The sequence below is a fragment of the Chrysochloris asiatica genome, unplaced genomic scaffold, assembly GCF_000296735.1.
Source record: "Chrysochloris asiatica unplaced genomic scaffold, ChrAsi1.0 scaffold00283, whole genome shotgun sequence".
Taxonomy (NCBI): Eukaryota; Metazoa; Chordata; class Mammalia; order Afrosoricida; family Chrysochloridae; genus Chrysochloris; species Chrysochloris asiatica.
Genome location: NW_006408801.1, coordinates 434,894 through 460,637, shown reverse-complemented (window position 1 = coordinate 460,637; position 25,744 = coordinate 434,894). Strand labels below are relative to the sequence as shown.

At 43.5% G+C, this 25,744-nt stretch overlaps 1 protein-coding gene across 1 annotated transcript in view; it reads right to left on the bottom strand.

The window, feature by feature from the left end:
* ZNF407 (zinc finger protein 407) overlaps positions 1-25,744 on the bottom strand; it is a 450,972-nt gene that overhangs the window by 195,695 nt on the left and 229,533 nt on the right. Inside the window, exons 4-5 of the mRNA XM_006874544.1 lie at positions 15,441-15,607; positions 10,694-10,777 (exon numbers count right to left, since the gene is read on the bottom strand). Of these exons, the coding sequence (XP_006874606.1) occupies positions 10,694-10,777; positions 15,441-15,607 (251 nt within the window). The remainder of the gene's footprint in view (positions 1-10,693; positions 10,778-15,440; positions 15,608-25,744) is intronic.

Here is a 25,744-nt window from a genome sequence, read left to right as displayed (position 1 = left end):
ATCTTATACCCTGCCACTTTGCTGAATCTTCCAATGAGGTCTAGTAGTCTTTTTACTGAGTCTTTGGGGTTTTCTACATATAGGATCACATTGTCTGCAAATAGGGAGAGTTTTGCTTCCTCTTTGCCAATTTGGATGCCTTTAATTTTCCCTGTCTTGCCGTATAGCTCTTGCTAAGACTTCAAGCACGATATTGAATAGGAGCGGTGACAGAAGAAAACCTTTTCTTATGTGAAATATACCTGTGTTTAAGTTACTGCTATTAATGTATGACATTTATCTTTATGAAATGAACACTGAATATAACTTCTTAAAAAAATGAAAACCTTTTCTTAAATTTTTCCATTGCTTAAGGTCAGCAGCAGTTTGAAACTACTAGCTTTTCCACAGGAGAAAGATGAGGCTTTCTGCTTGCCTTAAGATTTACAGCCTCGGAAACCCCGTATAGGGTCGCTATGAGTCGGAACTAACTCCACGGCACATAACAACAACAATTTCACACAGCATGCCCTCCAGGTTCATTCATGTTGAGTTGTTTTGCAAACGCATCCTTATTCTTTAATGTTGCTTACTATACCATTGTGCATAGGTACCAAAGTTTGCTTAACCATTCTTCTGTTGATGAATGTTTCTTTTAGGTATGTCTCTTGTATACAACATACTAAAGGATCCTGTTTTCTTTTCCATTCTGCTATGTCTCTTGACTAGTGAATTTAATCGATTTACATTCAGTGTAATTATCAATAGGTATGAATTGATTGTTGTCATCTTTCTGTGTTTTTATCTGTGATGATGCTGATTTCAACATTCCACATCATTTTTTTTTTGCTGAGATAATTTTGTTTGTGGATTTTCTTTTCATTTTCATTTCCACTATGCTATGGTTTTTCTGATTTTCCTTTTTTTTAATTATTTTTATTTTGATGTGTAGGCATATTCATCTTCTTTGAGGTTGCCCTGTAGTTTATTGGTTCCCAGTCTATTTAATGTTGAAATCTACTTGAGTTCCTGGTCATTTGGAAGTTCTATATCTGCACTAGTCCCTCTTTTTACTTTGTAGCTGACTCCATTATAACTTGACATACATGGTTTCCTACATTCCATCTTTCAGGTTAGTTTTAATTTAAATGGTTCTGTATTTGAATTGGAGTCCTGGTGTGGCGCTGTGTATTGATATGCCAGGTTGTAAAGCCATTTGAACTGCAAGGTTGGCAGTTCAAGCTCACCAGCTACTCCTTGGAAACCCTATACAGGGTCGCTATGGGTCGGAATTGACTCGACGGCACTTCACAACAAGAGCATGTATGGATTGCATTCTGGGTGTTGTGGTCAGGGCTGCTGTTGGTTCGCAGTCCAAAGAACACCCTTTAGCATTTTCAGTAAAGTTGGTCTGGTCATTACAAAGTCTTTTCATTTCTGTTTATCAGGAAATGTCCTAATTTCACTGTCGTAACAATCGAAAAGCTTTGCGGGGTATATACTTCTTGTTGGCAATATTTTCTGTCAGAGTTTTATATATGTCATCCTATTATCTTCTTGACTTCCTGATTTCTGCTGAGAAATCAGAGTTTAGTCTTATTGGTTCTCCTTTGTTTTTCCGAAGCTGCTCTCAGGTTTTGGAAAGTTTGATTAGGTATGTCTTGGTGATTTTCTTTTGGGATCTATCCTGTTTGGGGCTTACTGAGCTTCTTGTATGCTTATATTCTTATTTTTCATGGTGCTGGGCAAGTTTTCTTCCAACAATTTTTCCATAATTTTCTTTTTTTTTTCATTGTCTCTTCCTGTTCTGGAATTCCGATCACTGGTAATTTCCTCCTCATGGCTTTCTTTGGAATTTTTCATTCTTTCTTCTGATTATTCCTCTAGCATACTAGTATTGATATTGCTCGTCAAACTCACTAATCTGGGCTTCCCAGGCTTTGACTCTACTCCTCTGGCCTTTGATGTACCCATTTATGAAATCTTATGGATATCTAATGCAGGTTTGGTATTGTTTCAAAATTTGCATTTATTTTGTCTATTTGTTCTTTCAGTGTTTTCCTCAATTTTTCTAAAGTTATTTTCTGTGTTCTCCTTGATTTCCTCTATCTTTCTGTCAATCCTTAGACGGTACCTAAGAATCATTCTTTTGACTTCTTTTTCAGTTAGTTCCCGTATCTTTTGTTCTTCAGAAACATTTTCTGGCTCTGCATCTGGGTCATTTGTTTAACCCATTCTCCCTTGTTTCTTTGTGTGAACTAAAATTGTCTGTTGTCTCCAGGACACTGAGGGGTGCTTGTATTTGTATTTAATTGGTGATTTATTTTGAGGTCTTCTTCTTATTTTGAGGTCTCCCAACAACTGTCTCCTATGGGTGTGTAGATAGAGAACGTTAGCAGGTACTCCACTCTCCTTAACCGTTCCTGCACCTCTGTTGAGAGTGGGTCTGGCTTGTGTTGGCTGCTATCCACCATTGCTCCGGCGCGGAGGAGCTGCTACAAGCTCTTGCGCAGTGGGTGGAGCTGCAGAGGGTACGGTGTACGCCAGTTATACGAACAATTGCTATCTCCTCCTGTTAGGTGGGAAAGAGAAACACTCTCCCTCCCACATACAAAAGAAAATATGACAGAATAAGCAAGTAGGAAACCAACAATGGCAAGAGAATATCATAAAGAGAAAAAGAGAAATAAAAACAGGCATCAACCAGAAAAAAAAAAAAGAATACCTATAAAGACAAAGAGCAACAGGGAAATGGAGCCACAGAAAAGAAAGAGAGAAAATAGAAGGAATTAAAAACCAACAATACAGAGTGAGAGTGAAGATAAAGAGAGAGAGAGAGAGAGTACAGTGAGAAACATCAAAAGGGGGGGGGGGGGAGGGAAGGGAGAATGAGAGCCAGAAGAAAAGAAGGAAAAACAAAAGTGGATCTAGAAAGTACAGAATTCAAGGGAACGGAAAGAGGAGGAGGAGGAGAAAGAGTAAACAAATAAAAAGAATGAAACAACAAAAGGAAAACAATAGCGCCCCCAAGGTGCTGGACCCAAGAGGAGCACACTGGGAGGGCTCCTGTCAGCAGCACAGGCTCTCTGGAGGAGAGGGTGGGAGGGACTCCCAGGCCCCAGATGGACTTCCTGTCAGTCTTGGTGTTATCTCTGCTCTGGGCACTCAAACAGGAAGTCCTTCCTACAGGCCCTTGATGAAGCTGCTCTCAGTGTCTGTTAGGACCACAAGGCAGCTGGGGACAGGGTGGCTCTGCAGGTTCTGTATACATGGAGTCAAGTTCACGTGAATCCAGGCACCAAAGCGGCACAGCTGACCCCTTCTTCACAATGGTGTGGCGCTCTGCATCTGCCTTCAGGGTGGAAGTGTCCACAACTCTGGTGGCCAGAGGAGTGTGGGGAAAAACATGGAATCACATCCTCCTCTTGGCTGTGTGAATCTGCTCTGTCAGGCCACCTTCTGTCTGTCACCAAAACTGCTTACAAAAATCCAAGATGGTCACGCCGCATCTGGTCAGCCATTTTCCAGTGAGTCTCCCTCCCTCGCGGCCCCTGCTCAGCTTCTCATCTCTGCAGGCACTTAATCTACTTCTCTGTTCTCTAGCCTTTCCTCTGAAGGTCAAGGTTCCAGAATTTCCATCTCCGTCTGTTTCATTTGGTCTCTCGTATCTTCGTTGTCAGTGGTTTCTTGTTTATAGTACTTTGGAATCGTTTTAAGATACACCTGGGCATATGCATACACTGGTCATGTAAAGGGAACAAAGGAGGCACCTCTGGTTGAAAGTGGGGACATTTCATAGACGACACAAAGAATGTGATGGTGTTTCACTGCCAATGGAGCTTAGTGTTGGACTGACATGGACAGAGGACTTCAATCCAAATCCACTTTTGCCATGTTTCACTTGCTACTTGCTGGAGCTTTTGATCAAGCTCAGGGGATAGGTCCACCAAACACAAGGAGGTCATCGTGAGGATTAGAGTGGACAAGCAGCACGCCAAGTACTTGACAGAGCTCCAGAGCTGCCCGGTCACATGACTATCCTGACAGAACTGCCCCGAGACTGGTACCAGCCCACAAATGGTTCTCATCAGCAGCTCGTAACCAGTGAGAAGATAAACATCGAGCATACATAAAATAATTAATGGTTTTGCACAGAGTCAACATGACATAAAGATACCGTTTAACAGATCCTACCAAGAAATATTTCCATTTGACTCATTCTTGCAAAGAGACGATTATATATACAAAGCAGAGTAAAACAATTCCAGAACTGAAAGGGATTTCTTTCCCCTTAAGCCAGCTATCCTTAAAATAATCCCTGTCTACAACAACCCAATCAAGTGTTCATCTAGGGTCAGCTGGAATAAGTCTTGGTTCTTCGTTTCTAAACCTCTGTTCATATCACTTCAACTGTTAAACATAACCCAATTGTAGTGATGCGGCTTCTACAATAAATATCAGATCCCTGAGGAACAAAATACGGTCTTCAAAATTATGTCAGGTTAAAGAAGTCCAGTGTGGCACCGTAGGATAAGCACTAGGCTGCTAATCACAAGTTCAGCAGTTCAAAACTACCAGCCACTGCTCAGAAAACTCTATACAGGGTCACTATGAAATGAAAGCAGCTCAATGGCACTTAACAACAACAACAACAACAAAAAATAGCTCAGTCTCTTGAAACTACGAAGAGGAGTATTATTTAGCACCGCAGCCTGTGAACACCCCTATGTGAGCATGTCTGCAAACTTCCAAGGACACATTTTAGTTTGAATGGACTGACCTAGCCATTCAGTTTCATAAGAAGTAATTCAACAGCAAATTAATGTGAAAGCATGTTTGATATGGAGGACAGAAGCACAGCGTGAAGTATGCATATGGATACTGTATTTGTATCTAGGTGATTGCCTTCCACAAGAAACAGACATAAGAGCCCTGGTGGTGCTGTGAAATAAGCAGTGGACTGCTAACTGCAATGTCGGCAGTTCAAACCCACCGGCCATTCTGCAAGAAAAGGATGAGGCTTTCTGCTCCTGGGATGATTCACAGCCTCAGAACATGATACAGGGTCGCTATGAGTCGCTGTAAGGTAGCAATGACTTACGGTGCCAAACCCATAGATTGAACAGAATAAGACAGGAGAGTATATGTGTGACTATGCTGCACATAACAGCAGCAACAAAGACTCACCACCTCAGAAACCCTGGACAGGGTGGCGATGCTTTGGAACAGACCCAGTATATGGTTTCCGAGGCTGTAAATCTGTAAATTTCTCCTACTTTAAACCTCTATAGTGTGATCTCATTGTAGTGCAAAACTACACATATGCAAGGTGTACAAATCTGAGGAGACTTGGATGATGCAACTGCCACCACAACTAACACCCCAGAAGGCGGCTCTGCTCCCCCTTTTCTTCCCTGCTCCTTCCTAGCCACCACTGTCACACAGCCAGCATTTTTACGGAACCGTACATAAAAGGAGATAGTACCTTCTCTCTTTTGCCTGGCCTCTCACTAAATTTAAGTATTCTGTGTTGTTGCCATGGTGCTAGGGGTATGATTACTTCAATTATTTTTATGGTTGAGCAGTATTCCATGGTATTATTGTACCAGCATTTTAATTCATCCCATCACTGAAAGATATCTGCGTTGTGTTCACTTCTGGCTGTTGCATATAAGGGTCCTATGAACTCTGGGGCACATGTTCGCTTCTCTTGACTAAATAATATGGAACGGAACAACTGGACAGGTAGGAGGTTGACTCACACACTTAACTTTCTAAGAAGCTACCAAACATTTTCTAAAATGGTTTTACCATTTCAAATTGCCACCTGCAGTGTATGTGAGTACTAACTTACTCAAAATCCTTGTCAACACTTACTGTGGCCAGTGTTTTACATTTGAATTTTTCTACTAATAAATGATGCCAAGAATCTTTTCATGAGTGTATCTGACTTGAATCTGTATTTGTTGATGAAGAGTCTGTTAAAACTTTTGTTCATTTTTAACTGGGTTGTGTGCTAAGGACACTATGGACATGGGTCCTTCACCAGATGGGAAGGCTGTACAAACAGCCTCGCGGTCAGTGGACCGATTCACTTGCTACCTGTTTGATGGAGAGGAGACACCGGGACACCTGGGAGAGCTGGGACTGGACTCTTATATTGCAGAGTAGAAGCTACTCACTGTTAAACTTCTCGGGTCATACTTCTTCAGGTTATCAACTTCAATCTCTGTGGGGCAGGCTTTTGAATGTCACAAAGATTTTCTATGTCTTGCTCTCTTCTATAACTGTATCACATTACATATTAAGTTTGGGTTGTAATCAAATTTTTAGATACTGCACCAGGTGGCTTTGGAAAGTTCCTGGGAAAATGGAATTTAAAGAAAATGAGATTTTTCCATGAGCTTTTGGAAATGCCTATTATGGTATGAGGAGTTCTGGTGTGGCGCTGTGGGTTAATGTGCCAGACTGCAAAGCCATTTGAACTTCAAGGTCGGTGGTTCAAGCTCACCAGCTACTCCAGGGTCGCTATGGGTTGGAACCGACTCAATGGCACTTCACAACAACAACATTACGGTATGAAGTTTATGTAAAAGATGAGTTTTTTAATCTATAGATATGCAGTTTGTTCCAGAACTATTTGTTGAAACGACTAAATTGCTTCTGCTCCTTTGTAAAAGAATCCACTGACTATACGTGTAGGTATAGCTGGTGTGGTGCTGTAGGAAAAGCACTGGACTACGAACCACAAGGTTGATGGTTCTAACCCACCAGCCAACTCTTCAGAAACCCTATACAGGGTTGCTATACATTGGAATCAACTCAATGGCACCTAAGAAAAACAACCATCTCTATGTGTCAGTCTATTACAGAACTCTCCAGCTCACTCTGCTGATCAGTGTGTCCTTCTTGGCACAAGAAACCATACTGGCTTGATTACTATAGCTTTACATTAAGCCCTGAAGGAGGGAAGTATGACTTCTTCACCTTTTTTCTTTTTTCAAAATTGCTTAACTATTCTAAACTTTTGCATTTCCACCGAATTTTAAAGTCAGTTTGCTGATTTGTAAGGGGAAAAAGGCAAAACAAAAGACCCTCTTGGGCTGTTACGTGTTCAGTGTAATAACTGAACGTCAAGTCTGCCACTCCATGACCCTGTTCTACCTCTCCATTTGTTGAGGCCTTCTGAAGTTGTCGTTGTGGAGGTTTCCAATCCCTGGTTAGAGGTATCCCAGAATTCTGCACATTGTTAGGAGGCAATGGGCAGATAAGTGTGTGGGACTATTTGTGGACTCACTCCGCCCCATGATGTATTTGTCTGCCTTGATGGCAATATAATCATACCATGAATGGTATAAGCCTTATAATTAGATTTCAAATCAGGGAGTATAAATCCTGGAGTGGCACCACAGGATAAGCACTCTCCTCTCCTCAGAAACCCTAAGTACTGTCGCTATGACTCTTCAGCACTTACCAAAAACTAAAAGTATAAATCTTTTAGTTTCAATAAATTATTTTTCACATTTTGTATACAATATAAGCAATGTAAATTTTAAAGATTTTTTTTTACCTTCTGAATATGCAAATTCACAAATATACTCTGATGGCTTATTCTATTCAACCTATGTGTTTGGTGCCATAAGTCATTGCTATGGGAAAAAAAAAACGACCTTCCAGTTATCGACTTGTCAGGGGTTGGCAGGACCCTGGCAGAGGCAGGAGCAGAGCATTACAGACCTCAGGCCCAGACGCACTGGAATCCTGGAAGGTCATCTAAAACCCCCAAACTTAATGATCTTCCTTTAGTGGTTTAACTTAGGCTCTTCTTTAAAACAAAAGTGTTTAATGTAGTTTATTTCATTAAACTTGTATACAGCATTTTTATGTGACAAAATTTATATGTAAAAACAACACTTTAAAAGAATTATGCTATGTTCTCTATACTGCTAACAATATGAAGTTCATCCTAAATTAGCATTATACTATAACATCTCTCTGTAAATTATAGTTGGCCAAACTACATAGATGAAATTGAAAACTATGCTGTTGCTACTGTTGTTAAGTGCCGTCAAGTTGGTTCCGACCCATGGCGACCCTGCATAAGGTTTTCAAGGAGCAGCTGGTGAGCTTGAACCACTGAACCTGCAGTTCAAATGGATTTGCAGTCTGGCCCATTAACCCACAGCGCCACACCAGGCTGACAAAACACAGGTGCCAATCAATATATGTGACATTAGCTATTACTACACCTCTTCGGCGAAGTGAGGCTCGGGAGAGGCCTGGGATCTTGATGTAGAAAAAAGCATTCAGGGGATCTGTACAAACGGTAAGTCTGTAAACAACAGTGAACTATTCCAGACTCGACCGACACTTGTATCTCAGGAGTTTGGGCTGCATCATTTTCTAGTCACTTCTTCAGTCGTCTGTTGTTGGTCTTAAAACTTCTGGAGTGTGGATCTGAAAGAAAATCCCACCCACAGACCCCAACCAGGAGCTTCCAATGGCCTTTTCTGAGGCAGTTACTCTGTAAGGGGTGCCAGATGAGTAGGTGACGGGGAGGAGGGCTTCTGCTGAGTGTGTTATCACACATCTACAGCCCACCAGGACCAACGCGTCCGTGGGCTGGCCGGTAACGCTCCCCACTCTAGGACACGGCTAACAGAAAGAATCTGGTCTAACAGCGCTACCTGTAGCCATCTTTTTCAGAAGCAAAACACAGGTGAAATGGTCTTTGGTCCTAATTTTTGCTGACTGGGCATATCTTCACATCTTAGTTTAAACTGTTTTGCTTTGCAGCGTTTCCTATCAGAGCAGTAATCCTGGACAAATAAGCATTAAGAGGCCTTTTGTATCGCAGGACTCCGGGATGAGCTTGGACATAGAACAGGGCCTTTTCTATGTCTACAACGTGTCAGGCAGGCTGAGTGCTTTCAGGGAACCGAGCACTGGGCATGCTGTGGGCTGGCTGCTGGTTATTAAGCTGGTCAAGTCTGTCCAACGACACGTGAGGATTTGCTCCCCTGCCCTTGAATCAAGGGTCTCTGACAGGTGATAAAAGTAAATCTCAGGATGGAAGATGTTTTCTGTCAGCCCCCGAGACAGTCTGTATTGCAGGAGGGAATTATTTACACCATTTGGAACACTTTTGATACCTATTCCTTTCCAAGCTGATTGTAATTTGCGTGGAAACTCTGCTAAAAAGGTAAACCATGCCACAGAGGAATACATCAGAGAAACACAGACGTCAAATACAACCTGTACACCTAGCCTTGGGATAAAAAACTGTGTGTTGCTTAAATACTGTAAATCCAGCATTAAAGCTGAGTGCCTAGACTGGGCCATCAGAAGATGTTTTTGCTGAAGCCAGCAGTCTTTAAGCAGCAATTTTTTTGTCTTAAAAGAATCAGCTTTGATCTGTGCCACAGAGGCAGAGACATGTCAAAAAGACAGATGTTTTTTTTACTAGGAAACACTGGCTTTTAAGGTATAAACAACAACAGCTACACAAAGACAACCACTCCCTTGTTGACCCCAATCCAGAGCGACCCACAGGGAGGTTACCCAGGGTAACCTTCAGGAAGGGGAAGGGACACCCTTCAGTGAGGGGCCTTGTTTGCCATCTCAGACAGTGAATCTTTGAGTCCATGGATTAAAATGTGTGTTCACAGGTTAGCAAGGTTATTTCTATGAACTCACAAAGGAAGTTTATGTTTGCAAAATTAAGTTTCTGTTTCCAAAATAATACTTAACATGGGAGTTTCTTGATCTAACAAGATCTTGCATTACATTCCTGTCAACACCACACTGGGTATTAAAGCTACCTGTCTCTCACTGTTACAAATAACACATCGAGAACCAAACAAAATGTGCCACAGAGAGTAACATATTTCATGCCACACAGTGATGGACTTGACCATCTCATGTTACCCAAAGAAAGTCCAATACTCAGGTACAAATTGTGTTAACACATGGTTTACCATCTGAACTAGAACACTCGTAAGAGTTGTGACATTATTAATAATTATATGGTACAAAAGACAGAAAACCAAGATGGCCCAAGGCACAAGTAATTTACAATTATTCAAACGATTGCTTATAAGGTGTGCTGTGAGTGTACAAAGTAGATAGTACGATTTGATAAATGTTTCAAACATCTCACCCTAACCAAGGAATGCCCTTGCTCTTGCAGCCTGTGAATGCACATGAACGATGGGGGCGGGAGGGGAGGCTCAAGGCCCACACCCACCGTGAGTGGCCCTACTCCACTGTTGTTGATTCTGAACGCCAAAGGTAACTGAACAGCACCAACTTGAGGCCAGTCTGTAGAGTCCAGACTGGCAGAGCTGATGGATGGAAGGGTGGACACTAGGCAGGCAGACTGAGAGCCGGCGGCAGGAAGGTACGTGCACTGGTAAGCAGCGGGGATCTGACTGAGAGCCAGAGAGAGGACAGATGCCCCAGTTCTCATCATTGACCCCCACATCCCTCAAGGCAACATACTGAGCGTCAAGTTTGAGAGCCAAGTGTCTTTTCCCTCCTGCTTACCACAAAGTGGCAGAAGGAGACTGGTCCTCCCATTGACAAGATGCCCACTTTGTGACCACATGCAGAGATGAATGTAACTCTTAGCTAACCCCATAGAACTGTCCCCTGATGTCCCCAGTACACAGGAAAAGGGAAGAGGGTTCCCTAAGGGACGACGACGCCCACTGACCTGTGTGCTGCCTCCGGTGCTTGGTGAGCGCGTGCCGAGTCCCACCGGCGAAGCCACAAAGGTCACACAGAAATGACTTCTCGCCTGTTGCAACAATAAACAGATGAGGGACTGCAGAGGTCACAGATCATTAAAACATATCTATCAAGGCTTTCAGGGTTACTAATTCCTCCAATCAAATGTTTCCATGTAAATATGTCAAATGGGAATGAAATTACCACTGCGGTTTATTGACTGTGATAAAATCTGAAAAGCCCCACTGAACATAATTACATACTTGTCAGACCCATAAAAATTAGCTTTATTATCAATGGAATGGTTTTGTACAACTTCATTTCTGTTAGATGTCTTCCAGATGGGGCTGCTTTATGCACTTGAACAGTTTTTATGCATATCCTGATTTTTTACAATTCCCATACATCTGGCCTCTCGGTGCTGACTAAAGTATGCTTGCAACACTTAATATACAGCATATATGCTTCTGCTAGAATAAAACATATTGAATTTTCTAACAACTTGAGGATATTGCATGGGTTTTACCTGCTTCTAACAGGGTCTTCTTCAATAACTTCCTACTTAATAATATGAATCAAATTGTCTCCGTGACAAAACTGAAGATCCCAAGTAACAATACAATCCTCATTACCCAGTATCAATAACAATTCAACACTGTTCATGTTGCTCAAAACTTTCAGGGCATTAAAAAAAGGAAGTCTGGGGACTGCTAAAGAAATTGCAAAAAAACTTGTAGTATTCATCTTTAATGATAGCTCTTCAATGAAACTGGCGTAACAATCGGAGACAGACTTGGCTGACTTAGGATTTGTTTAGAGTGTGTAAATGCTCATTTTTCAGTGCAGTATTTTTATCTGAGCTAACACTTTGCCCTGCCGTTTATAAATGCAATGTATCTCCAGACTAAAGCATACTTAGGCACTAACTGCTAGCAGCTACGCAGTTTCAGCCCACAAAGCCCAGGAAGAAGGGCAAAACAGAATAAACACCCTAACCTTCCAGAGATTCAGTGACATTACAAAACACTAGGCCAGAAATCAAAGCCAAGCATTTGAATCTGCGTTCATCAACATTACTAATCTAGGCAGGCAACAAGGCTTTCCAGGGTTTTACTTTCTATCTGCTGGGTTCTGAAGTGTTCTGGATCAAAACAGAAATGTAGCTTGAGGCATATTGGAAATATAACTGCTTTTTTAAGTTAAAAAAAAAAAAAGTATAATCTAGGAACGCTGAAACACTTGGGCAATAAAAAAGTTCTCCCTTTATTTGAAAGCATTACCAGCTTTTCTTATTTAAATGAACGTATATTAGTAAAAGCTGTAACTACATATTGATTAATCGTATTTCCTAATGGCATGTTAAATGTTTATTATCCTCATTTAAAAAATAAAGTCAGATGAAAATATCATTTCCTTATCTATACTTTCATTGGGTTTGTTCTACGGCACTGTTATCTCAATACAGAAACAAGGACTAGAGTAGATGGGCTGTGAAGAACAAAGTTTAATTATAATCACTCATTTAATTATTTAATCAATTTCGAATATAAATCTTTCTAACTAGCTATATGATCAATTAAATAACACTAAAAGTAGACTTTTTTTTTAAACCCCACAATGCACTTAGCTCATTAACATGCTATTTTATGTTGTTGTTGTTAGGTGCCACTGAGTTGTTTCCAACATATAGTGACCATATACACAACAACAAAACACCAACAAAACACCGCCCTGTGTGCACTAGCCTCACAAATGACTCTATGCACACCAACGAAACACCGCCCTGTGTGTCTGCCTCACAAACGACTCTATGCACACCAACAAAACACCACCCTGTGTGCACTAGCCTCACAAAGGACTCTATGCACACCAACAAAACACCGTCCTGTGTGCACTAGCCTCACAAAGGACCCTATGCACACCAACAAAACACCGCCCTGTATGTGTCAGCCTCACAAACGTTGTCAGGTTTGAGCCCATCGTTACAGCCACTGTGACACTCCATCTCATTTCTGCTGACCCTCCTCTTTAGCAAGCAGGATGTCCTTCTCCAGGGGCTGGTCCCTCCTCATGACACATCTAAAGTGCATAAGACAGTCTGGCCATCCGTGCTCTGAAGGAGCACTCTGGCTGCACTTCTTCCAAGGCAGATTGGTTCACTGGTCTGGCAGTCTGTGGTATATTTAACATTCTTCTCCAACCCCAGAATTGAAATGCACCTATTCTTCTTAAGGAGGACGAGAGACAAACTCTGGCATTCTGGTGGTACTTCCTCCAACACAGATTTGTTTGTATTTCTGGCAGTCTATGGGACCTTTAATATTCTTCTCCAACACCATAACTCAAATGCATCAACTCTTCTACAGTCTTTCTTATTCACTGTCCAACATGCATACTCGACACTCAATCAATACCTGGACCCCTCCCTGTTTTTCGTCACCGTGTGTAGTTCACGGAGTGGCAAACATAATCATATGCTCCCTCCTGAAACAGCTGAACAATGACCAACCCTTTTTGTCACACGATTCTCGGTGTATTCCTTCGATCTTGTTTTGATGTTTCCTCAACATTTTGTCCATAGAATCCTTCAATACTACAATGTGGGCTTGAGTTTTTTCACTGCCATAGCTTTATGGAATGGACTGGGGGAAGGAAACAACGGGGGAACAGGAGGAGTGAATTTAGTGGTTGTGCTGGCCTGGGTTACCTATCTGGCAGTCTGTCTGTCGCACAGCAGAGAGGATTCCCATCCCTCTGGAACTCAATAAAAGTGAGCCTTCCTTCTCTCTGTTATCACGTCCTGGTGACCTACATCTTTCTTGTAAAATAAAAATGTTAACCACCAAGGGAAAGGCCTCACAGCTTACTCTTCCCTGTGTATACACACTGCATGTATCTGGACAGTTGGATCCCATGCCTGTTTCAGAATGCTCATAGCTACTATGAAGGCAAAGTCTTCATTGTCCATGTGGCCTGATTCTAGAAACATAAGTGGACTGCACACCCGGCAGTGTAAGGTTTTACCCAAGACATCAGTCCCCACTGGACCACATGCCATACTCACCTTGGGGGCTTGATTTGCTTTTCAATCTACATTCCATTTTCACTTTCTTTCTTTTTTGGAAGCGGGCAGGGGAATGAGGATTGAGCAGTGGGGAAACAGGGTACACAGGTGAGTGTTTCTATTTTCAAGAAAGAAACTTGAACAAAAAATCTCAACACTTTCCCTCACCGTGCACAGTCACCCAGCACGCCATATTTCTATGACGGCACAGCATCGCGAGGCCCTTTCTTTTTGCAACAATTCGAATTCGTTTCCAACGTGCCGTTTTGCATCCAAATGTACGAAGACACGGAAGCCGACCCTTTATTTTCCATTAGAAAACAGCCCTGTCCCCTCTCTCTCATTATGGTGCAGACTACAAGGCCTAACAACAAAAATCCATATTATTGATCTGGCCAAGTCTCCACAATTATTCTTCAGCAGGAAACGCCGACGATAAATTACATCTGCACTGGCTTTTCATCTGCTGTTCGATATAAGTGATCTCTCAGGGCAGGCTGGAGACCTTAAATCGTCAACACCCTTGTCAAGAAAGCTAAGGAGGCCCGGGCGCCCCACAAACTGTTTCAGAAGAACTTTTCACCTATAATTTCTAACAACAATAGATCCGGGACGCTTAGCAATGAGAAGAATATTTGGAATGCTGATTAAATTTGTTTCCTTCTTTTCCCTAAAGCAAAATGCTTTTTGAGAGGTGTAAAGAGTTAAAGAAGCCCACAAAAACACCAAGTGGCTCCCAGTCATGTGGCAGGAGTGGTGGGAGAGGAGGGGTGCGGTCTGGGTTCGTGCCTGGACAAAGGGAAGCCGGGCACATGAAGAGAATACACAACGCCCCATTTGTGGGACTGGGCCCATGATTCCTCTCAATTCTGCTCTTACTAACCATTCACTTCAGGAGTACATGGTTCATTCACTGTTGTAATGCAAAATGTATGTGAATTTGGACCTTGTAATTTGTAATTTTCTAAAAGAGAAATTTAGTCACTAAATTCCAATCGTTACACACCGTTGAGTCGGTTCTGACTTCATAATGACCCTGTGGCAGGGCGTTGAAGGCTGTCAAATTTTACAGAAGGAGAAACCTCATCTTTCCCCCATGGAGCCACTGGTGGGCTTGAACTGCCAAGCTTGTAAATTTGCAGTCCAGTGCTTATCCCACAGAACCACTGTATTCCCTAAATTCATAGTCACGTCTTTGTATTAATTGTAAAAAAAAAAAAAACAAAACTACCTCTTCCAGCTGATAGTACCCACATCTCTTCAGAGAAATAGGAATCCGACGCCTTTTGAAAAGGCACCAAGAGCACTGGAGTGCTAACCACGATCCGGCTGTTCAAACCTACCAGCTGCTCCTTGGAAACTCAATACCGGGTGGCTAGGAGTCAGAATCGACTTCACAGCACTTAACAACAGCAACAAGGCACAATGATGGTTTTGCATATTACAGGACTCTGTTTAAATCAGTAGCAAAACACAAGACGGGTTCTGTACCTCTGGGAAGCAGCTCCTACAACGGAAACTTATTCCATTTCAACATCTACATACACAGCCCCACCAGGTGTGCAAGTCTAAACAAACTGGTTCACTCATGTGCAGGTTACTTCCAGACTGCCCAGGTCTGCTAGGGGGAAAAGGCAGTGGCCCCAAGTCTGTGAGGCCCAGTGCCCACCTGTGTGGGTCCTGTAGTGGTCTTTCATGGCGGAGGCTGTGAGGAAGGAGTAGTGGCAGGTCGGCCAGCTGCACTTGAACGGCTTCTCGCCCGTGTGGAGCTTCATGTGGTTGTTGAGGGCCCACTTCTCTGTGAAACTCCGGTCACACAAGTGGCACGTGAACTTCCTGTGAGGGAGGAAAGAGAGGGAGAGCGTGAGGACTGGCCACACTGCGCACCCCAGTGGCAGGCCGCCTGCCTCCTTCCACCCGGCTCTACGCGGCAGGCCTGGTATGTCATGTCTGTATAAGCAGGCATTGATTTTTCTGTCCAGGCCTGGCACTTGAGCCATTTATTCTCTGCTTTGCGGTTGGGCCCAACGGGTTTGAAAAATTCTGTTACAGTCCAGTCACCCCTGAGGCAAATGTGAGAATAGATTTCACCTGTACAGGCCTCCACCACTTATCCAGGGCAGGGGCTGTCAGAGCAAAGGCTAAATGAAAAGCTATCCATACTAAACTACTCAGACAATCCCCCGGCTCGCTGCCAGGCCGCTGCTGAGGCACCGGGCTCAGGGCGGGAGCGGCTCAGCAGCCCCCATGGCAGGTGGCCCCCACCCTGGGTGGCCGGGAAAGGGTGCCCCCTGAACGTGCGGCGTGGGATAGGAGTAACACTAAGATGATTGCTAGTCCCTGGTCTTCAACGGGGTCTTGGCAAGGAACAGAACCTAATTACGTCCTGTGTAAAAACACCTGAAAATACAAATCGGGTTCAAACCCGCTGCAGCCCACAGTTCAAGACCTTTTAATAAACACCGTGAAGAATAAAGGGCAAGCAGCAGACACACACAATAAGCCCACTGGTCTTCCTCCCTTTGCACCTGCACTTAAGAACACATGGCTAAAATTTACTTTCTCACACAATTTCGTTTTAAGTAAGCCCTGTAAGTAATAAATTAAGTTAGTATTCAGCTATCCAAGGGAATGAACAAACAGAAGCAAATTCAAACCCAGTTATTTGAAATGAAATATTTTGAGGTGTGGCTTTGCAGCCCAAGCACATTGGGTCTGAAGAGCTCAGCTTCGTCCATCAGAAACTGGGCTCCCAACTCTAGCAGGTGGAGGCCCTTAAAGCCACACGATTAGCATCTGCTGGTCGGAAATCATGACATCATCAGAGCGGTTTCGAGAGAGATGCCCACTTGGCACAGTTTCCTGACCTGCATGTCCGACTTCTTCAGTCAGGGAGTATAGAAGGCAATCCCATCTTGGGGTAAATGAGGATGACTTTAATAGTTTCACAAATTCCTAGCAATCAAATGAGGAAACAGCCTTTGATAAAAACCCCTATTCTTTTGTTACATATGGAAATATTTTATAAAGTAAAATTTATATAAGGGAAAATTGTTAAATATTTCAGAAATACCATAAAAAAAGTGCAAGTACTTCATTAATATTAAAATTGTGAATTAATGTTTCTGTATGATGTATGTGTTGAGGCACTGTATTTACACCCGTTTACAGAAAGCTGACTTTCAAATTACTCTATCATTTGATCATTGCTTACTGGTATTGGAGAATGACAAATAGAGCTAAATACTCCGCAATGCACAGTAAAAAAAAATATCATGTCCGTATATCTCTTTGACGGGTCTTCATGCATTTAACATTTCAAAACCATGACAGGGATCTTATTTCCAAGATAAATTCCCCTATCTACTTATTTCTTCATGTATTTATTGTGGATCTAACCTTCTGCTACAAGAAATAAATAAGGAGGTTAAGTAGATGCTATCTTTTAACAAATAGTTTCTCCAGACTGTATTACAACTTTATGAATGACAAAATAAATCCCTCATTTTTAAATCTACCGTGATGTACATGAACAAAATTACATCGATGGAAACTCGGTATGTACACTCGATTATTCATACGTAATGAAAATGTTCAATGAAGGCTTAGTGGCTGTCGTGAAATGACAAAAGCCAGACAACTGAGAAGGAAGGCCACTACTTGAATTTCAGAGAAACCCCACGTGTTTCAGAATTTGCTGCCTGAGTAATTTCAGGTGCAGGTACTTGGAGACGAAGCTGAGTGGTCACCCGAGCACACTGCCCTCAGACAGATGCAGAGCTCCTCCTCCTCAAGGCTGTAGTTCTTGGACCGACACCAAAAACGAGTCCTCAGCTAGTCTCAAACAGTTGCTTTCAGGCAATGAGCTAGGAGGAACTTTGTCCTCCACCTGAGCAGGTCCACTTGGGAAGTGTCCAGAGTAGAACCCGAGCTACCTGCAGCTCCAGTCAGCTGAAGGGGTCCCTGGAAATCCAGGCCTTGGTGACGGTCTGCAAACATCTACACAGACTTGGATCCTAAGCCACTGTAATGTATGAACAAGAGCAGCGTCTCTCAGAAGGGAGAAATATCACTCACATGAGGACTTCCATGCAAGGGAGGACATCTAACAAACACGGGAATTCATGAGGCTGGGAGCAAGCGGCCACTAAGGGAGCACATCCTGAAGGTGGCATTGAGCGTAGTGGTTTGAAAACACGAGAGGACTGCACACGTTCAAGGAGCAGGCAGTGTTCCGTGAGGAAACACGAAGTCCATCACCTGGGCCCCCTAACTGCCAGCCGCCCCCTGACTGACGATCAGACTGAGCTGCTGGAGCTTCCTGTGAGCTTGGCACGTTCCCGACTTCAGAGTCCATCACTGAGGGGTGTGCTTTGAAAAACCTCACTAGTGACAAGACGGTATCTCCTGTAATGAAGGCAGTTTGAGAGGACAGACTTGTCCCACTTCTGAACAATTCACACATACCTTTTTAATAATATGTAAAAAACTGAAGAAAAAAGAAAATCATCCCTCCTTTCCAAGCCCTCCTTGGAACAAACTCTTCACCACCATCACCTTCACTTACTCCAGGTGCAGCTTTTCAATTATTAAAGACTCCAAGCCTTTTCTTGTGCTACACCCGAAAACACCAAACCAAACCCACTGCTGCGGGGTCAGTCCCCACTCCGAGCCACTGGTGGGCTCCACAGGCCTCTGAGGCTGTAAATCACATGGTTCTCTAAGGAACCTAACCGCTGCGCCACCACCTCTTCCCTCTTGCACTAAAGCAAAGCCTTATAAGAACCCTATGCATCTGGTTCAGCTTACCTACAAAATCTGGTTCAGAACCAAGGACAGACAGGCTCTGAAGAGCAGCGATTGAGTGTTTGGTTCCTTGCCTTCCTCTGACCAACTTGGGAGAAAATGTCTGTCAGTGCAAGTCTCCCCTTGCTCAGTATTGACATTTCTCATCATCACACGGGAGGAGGAACGTCGTGCCTACGGCCCAGGTGGATGTACCCAGGTACGACAGCCTCTGCCCTTGTTTCTGCTTCTTCTGTATTTTAAACATTGATAATTCATTTAAAATATTTTTCATGTAGACAAGACATGAATACAGTGCTGGTGGAGACCTGGGGTCCCCCTCTAAGCAGAGAGGACACAGAAAACAAGGCCTCATCAAGGCATCAAGACAGGAGGGTGACCAGAGACATGCTCTAGCAGAACTATGCAGCAGAGAGGACTCAAGGAGCTCCAACAATACACCAAACAGCTCCATGGCACATGAGCGGAACGGCAAAGGCCATCAAATGGGCTACCGTTTCCAGCACCCATGCCATACAGCTGCGTCATGATGCTGATTATGGTGGTCAAAATGCCAAGCAGAATTGTAAGACTGACCATGAACACAGCCGGTTTACCACCTTCCCTTTGCTATCCTTCATTAGAAGTCATGATCCGGAAGGTTCCAAAATAGAAAACAAACAAACAAACACACACACACACCATAGTAACTTCTGGGCAGCAACCCTGGGAAGAGAATGAGGATGAAAAGGTTCGCAGAGTTTTGAGGGAAATCAGTGTAAGAGTTGAATATTACTATACATAATTCTTCAGCGATTTTCTAACCAGAACTACAGTTTCTGGTTTCCAGAGACTGAGAGTTGTTTACATGAAGACTTACTGGAATATAGCCCTTTTTCATGTGGGTAACTCTATTACACTGAGTTAATCCTCTGTGTGCTTTTATAAGGATTCCTAATAAATTAATGGGTCCTGGTGTGGTGCTGTAGGATTAGCCCTAGACTGCAAGGTAGATTTGAACCACAAAGTGGCGGTTCAAGTCCACCAGTTGCTCATCGGAAATCCTATACACGGTCACTACGAGTTTGAACCAACTTGATAGCAATTAAGAACAACAAAAACATTAAATCCAGTGGCGTTGTGGTGTGGCACTATAGGGTAAGTACTGGTCTGGTAAATGAACAGTCCACAGTTCAAACTCACCAGCCACTCCTTGGAAACCCTATACAGGGTCGCTATGAGTGGGCACAAACCGGACAGCACTTAACAACAAATGAAAGTGGCCCATGTCTGGCCCACTTGGTCTATTCTGCAATAGGTGTACTCATCCACGGTGAGATAGGCGATCCTTTTCATTGGTATTCCACCCTAAACCGGGATTTACTCTGGGCCTGTTATCCACCTTTCCAATTCTGGGGAACAGCAAAGTGGGGGAAGGGCTGGGGAGGTGCAAGACACAAGGTCCAGCCATCTGCCTAGGGACCGTCCTCCCTGACACGTTCTCATTATGTGATTTATAACAACAGAGCCAAGACTAAATCCCACATTTGAAGACAGAATACTAAATATCTCCATTGTCAGTTATATATAATATATAATCACAACGAGAAATTCTCAGCTGGGCTCTGCAAGGCATTTCTATATAGAATTAAGTTAGAGAATTAGTAGGAGTTGAATTATAATTATATGATTAATAGTACCATCATAATAGATATTTCTACCTCAGAGAAGCTGTCTGTTGAACAATCGTCACAAAGGACTGTCTGAAGAGCAGGGACATTATGTATTTTAACCAAAGAGTTGCGCCCTTACTGCTATTGTTCCATATTACTAGAGGAAGGATCCCAACACAAGATTCTATACTCAGCCTTTTCAAATTCCAGTTTTAAATGTTGTTGTAACTCTAATGGGAGACCTGGGGTGGCACTGGGGGTTCATGCGCTGGACTACAAAGTCATTTGAACCACAAAGATGGCAGTTCAAGCTCAGCAGCTGCTCCTAGGAAACCCTATACAGGGTCGCTATGGGTCAGAACCGACTCGACAGCACTTCACAACAACAACAACTCTAACGGGGAATTGTTTGTTCCATTTATTAGCAACTTAATAAAAATGACACATAATTACACAGAGATAAGAAAATACAGACCCCCACCCCAGCACCACCAAACTCATAAGACCGCCAGCCATTCCTCTGTAGATGTCTCCAGGTTTCATATCTACTTCTCTTACTCCTAATTTGGGATTGTGCTTAACTTGGGCTCTAGATAATTCGTGAACATTTAAAAAATTAGTGGCCATTTTCGTACCGATATACTACGGCCTTCAGTGCCCAGCTCCATACCTCAGTTTTCATGTGGGCTTTTATTAGCCCAGTTATAGAAAAGGAAACCTATGTGGTCAACACATATATGGAACAATACCAAATCTCACTGAGTACCAAGGGAAGAACAAATTTCATAGGAACAATTTGACATACCACGTGCTTGTACAGAAGGCTGAGCACTTCAAAAATTACAGCAGCTACAGTAATTCAGTACAACTTTCAAGACAATTGAGCAATACAAGTTATGTTCCGCACATAGTTTTAAGGAGCTCTGGAAACGTATGGTTATGAGTCAAAAGGTCAGCATTTGGAAACTACCAGCGGTTCCATGGGAGAAAGATGAGGCTTTCTGCTCTGGTAAAGATTTACAGCCTTGGAAACCCTGTCTAGGGTCGCTATGAGTCAGAACCGAGTCCACAGCATATCACCACCACCATACATAGTTTTTAGTGTCCCATGAGTTCATTATATATATGTTGTCGTTAAATGCCATTGAGTCACTTCCGACTCATTCCGAGGAGCAGCTGGTGAGCTTGAACCACTGAACAGACAGTTCAAACCAACCTTGTTGTTTAGTGTATTAGAACCTGACAGATTCTTTCACCCAAACACAATGGAAAAAGGTTTCCCTTATATAGTAAAAACTAGAAAGAATCTATCCATTAGCTAGGAAGTAAAATAATGGAGACGTACACATACACGGGGAGGTACCCTAACATTCACTCTCCTCAACTCTAACAACTCACTGCTACCCAGTGTGGCCTGACTCACACCCTAAGGTCAGTCCTTAGGGGAACACTCTCAGCTTTCTCCAGAGAAATGACTGGTGAGTCTGAACCTCAGACCTGGAGGCCAGAAGCCCAACGTTTAAGCCACTGTGCCACTAGGGCTTGTTAGGGATCATCATGGTGTGAAATAAGCTGCAAGTCTTACTGTGGCTAAGTGCCATCGAGTCAGTTCTGACGCAAAGCAACGCTCTATAGTTTCCAAGGAGTAGATGGTGGGTTTGAACTGCCGTCCTTGCGGTTAGCATGCCAGTGCTTACCTACAGTACCATACGCAGACTCATCAACAGTACTGTTGTCGTTAACTGCAGGTGTTCCAACTCACAGCAACCTTGTATAGGGTTTCCAAGGAGCAGCTACAGGGGTTTGAACCACTGACCTTGAGGTTCAAACTGACCTTATGGTCCAGTGCTTTATTCTACAGCATCACACCAGGACTCCTTAACAGCCCTGTTAGTATTAAGTGATATCGGTTCCGTCTCATAAAGACCTTGTATAACGTTTCCAAGGAGAGGTTGGTGGGTTTGAACCTCCAACCTTACAGTTAGCACGCCAGGGCTTATCCTATAGTGGCACAGAAGGGTTCCTGAACAGCCTTGTTGTTAAGTGGTGGTGAGCTGGTTCTGACTGATAGCGGCCCCATAGAGGATTTCTAATGAGTGGCAGATGGGTTTGAACTGCTGACCTTGCAGTTAGCAGTCAAGTGTGATGCTTTATCACCCACAAGACAGAGCTCACCTGTGAGTAGAGGGGAAGGTGGGGCAGAGTGCCCACTACCGCGGCTACGTGTTTTACAATGAAAGGCATTTGGAGGAAATATGGCCATAGGAAAACGTCTTCTAAAGTGCTTCTGTTAGTCTGAGAAATCTCTCTGATGAGTATTTCAATTGAATAAGCCTACTTCTTTTCTTCTAGGCGGCAGCTAGACAGCCTGGTCACTACACAGCATGCTACCGCTGATGTGCTAAAGGCACCTGGGGCTGAACAGGAACTCTTAATGAAAGAGCTCAATTTTGTCAAAAATATTTTAGAAGTGTGCAGTCATTATCTTCCCAAACTGTGAACGAGCTGTGTTGGCTCCTCAAGAATGGCTGGTAGAATTACACTGATCGCTCAGCAACACAACTGGGCTACGGTGCCGGCCGTGGCGAACACCACACCGACTGCTGGAGAGCAAAGCAAACAGGCGGAGGCCCTGGTGAATTCCTCCAACTAGCACGCTACTCAGACACTGGCAATGCGCAGGCAGGTTCTTTGGAATAACAGCCTCCTTTTACAATTTAATAACTGTATCACAATACATGAAGCGATGAAATGAAAGCAGAATTTGACATGGTCTTTGACTTAGTAGGGTGAGAATACGAATTTCTGCGGAGCTACAGAAAGAACTGAGAAATCATCCTTTTCTGGAACAAAGCAGCACGGACGCAGCACATGACAGAGCAGCTGAAGGACAACTAGGGTGTGAGCATCGTAGGCAGAGAAGTCCCATCCTCTAAGGACAGCCAAGTCACATGACCAGAGAGGCCAGCACTGGTTCTGACCCGACACATCTGTGTAGAAATGTGAAGACCCTGATGCCATTCTCTACTGCCTTCTTTTCCTCTTTTCTTTCTCATCTAATTTCTAATTCAGAGCTGAGGTTTCCAAATACTAATACATGTTTAAATACAATCCGCAAATCAGCATCCACTGCCTTCCAGTCATGACCCCACAGGACAGAGAAGAATTACCCCTTCGGTAAATCTTTATGGGAACAGACAGCTTCCTGAGGACTGGGTCTCTCGAGGAATGGCTGGTGGGTTTGAATCAACAACCTTGGGGATAACGGCCCAAAGAAAGTTTAAACAAATGGGAAAAAAAAATTCACATTTTTTCTCTAAGATCAAAAAGATATAGCAAAACAAAATCCTAAGCCCACTGCAATCAAGCAGATTCAGCCTAAGAGCGCCCTACAGGACAGCACGGAGCTAGCCCGTAGGGTTCACAATGCCATGAAGCCTTCATGGAAGCAGATTACCACGTCTTTCTCCTAAGGAGCTGCTGTGTGCATGTGTGTGTTGGAGGGGGAGGGGGGGCGGCAATCAGCTGACCATGGTGGACAACCGAGCACTTTAGACACTGCACCACGCAGGATCTTTCAAAAGGTATGCTGGCAGCAAACGAAGACTGTTACTGCTGTTGTTAATGTACCATCCAGTGGTTCCGACTCGCAGCAACCCTGTATAAAGTTACCAAGGAGTGGCTTTAGAGTTTGAACCACCAGTCTTGTGGTTCAACACCCCCCACCCCATGGCCACTGTGTCACACCAGGATTCCATATAGTCTGAATCCCCTCAGCAGTGTCCCTCCATAGGGGCCCTGCCTAGGATTTCTGAGACTGTAAATCTTCACTCATCTTTCTCCTGCACGGCAGCTGGTGAATGCACACTGCTGACCGTGATGTAAACATACCACCAGGGCTGTATTCAAACACTACAAGTCATCATTTGGACATCCCATCCCCAACATGTGTGTGTGTGCAGTCAAAATAAAATTAAAAAAAAAAAAACACGGTTCCATCAACGTAGTTATATCCTGGAACCAAAATTAGTCCATGTTTTCCCAGACATCAAGTGAATCAGCTGAGACTAGACTCTGAGATTATCTATAAAATACAAGGATGATTTATACCAAGAAGCCACAAAGATCCAAGATTAGAAAGGGTTCATTTACTAAATCCAACTCCTGGGACTCCGGTGTGGCTTACAGATGAACGCTGAAACACTCCCCAAGGGCTCTTACACAGTTCCACAGGGAGGCCCCTACTTTCAGCCACTAGTCCTGAGTCTGCCTCAGCCCTCAACAGGTGATAATTACCCAGATGAGCTGCAGCCTTCCTTGTTAGCTGGTTGTTGGGAGAGAAATTTAACTTCATTCTAGCCAAAGCCTGTCATATTTGAATCTCTTCACCTGTCACGCAGGTTGTAAAAGCTGAGGGAATCCATTTTTCTGGCTCTTAGATTCATTTTCAAGGTTTCTTGGCAAAATAACTTCTGGGAGGAGTATATGCGGAGCATGAATCCCAGGTTGCCATATTCTACTAAGAAGTGAGTGTCTCATTCTCCAGAAGAATGGTTCAAGGATTATAAATGCCTGGCCCCCCAGGATCTGAATTCATCCTTAGACACCTCATTGCCACAAAGCCTCTCATTGGCAGAGGTTTAGGTGGAATTTTCCGGTCTGCACTAATCAGGCTGTACCCAGGACTCTGCAGACGGCTACCTGAGGTCAAGGGCAGGAGGGTCTTTTCTATCAAGCACCAGAGAGGCAAGATGAGGGCCCCAGGGAATCCATTATTTCCTCAAAACAGAGGTCACAGAAAACATGCAAATAATCAGCATGGCTATGTGCCAATAAAGCTTTATTTACAAAAGAGGCAGTGGGCTGGATGTGGCTCAGACTCAGTGACTCCATATCAGGTTTCCAAGAGTAGCTAATGGATTTGAACTGCTGACCTTGTGGGTGGTTTCAACTCTGGTGCTGATTCTACATTACCATACCAGGAGTCCTAGAAAATACTGATGTTGTGAAAGAACTTTTCCTAACACTATTAACACATCGATAACTTGCCTAATGGTAAGTAAGTAGTGTTGGATTCCAAAGTGAGGTTTGAATTTGTTAATACTAGGGTTGTTGTTAAATGCCCTTGAGTCAGTTCTGACCTACAGGGAGGGTCCCTGTTGTATAGGGTTTCCGAGGAGTAACTCAGAAGTCTGAAGTACTGAACTTGGGTTCAAACTGGTTTTGCAGGCCAGTGCAATAACCCACAGCACCAATAGCATAGCTCTTTTAAGAACCAAAACTGACACCATCTACCTCCTACTTGTCTATCTGGCTTTCTGACCTTTGTATATTAGTTAAGGGACAGTAACCAGTTGCTATCCAATCAGCTCTGACTCGTGGCGCCCCCATGTGTGTCAGAGTAGAACTGTGCTCACAGGGTTCCCAGTGGATGATTTTCCTAAGTAGATCCCACTCATGGTGCCCCTGTGTGTGTCAGAGTAGAACTGTGCCCCACAGGGTTCTCAGTGGATGA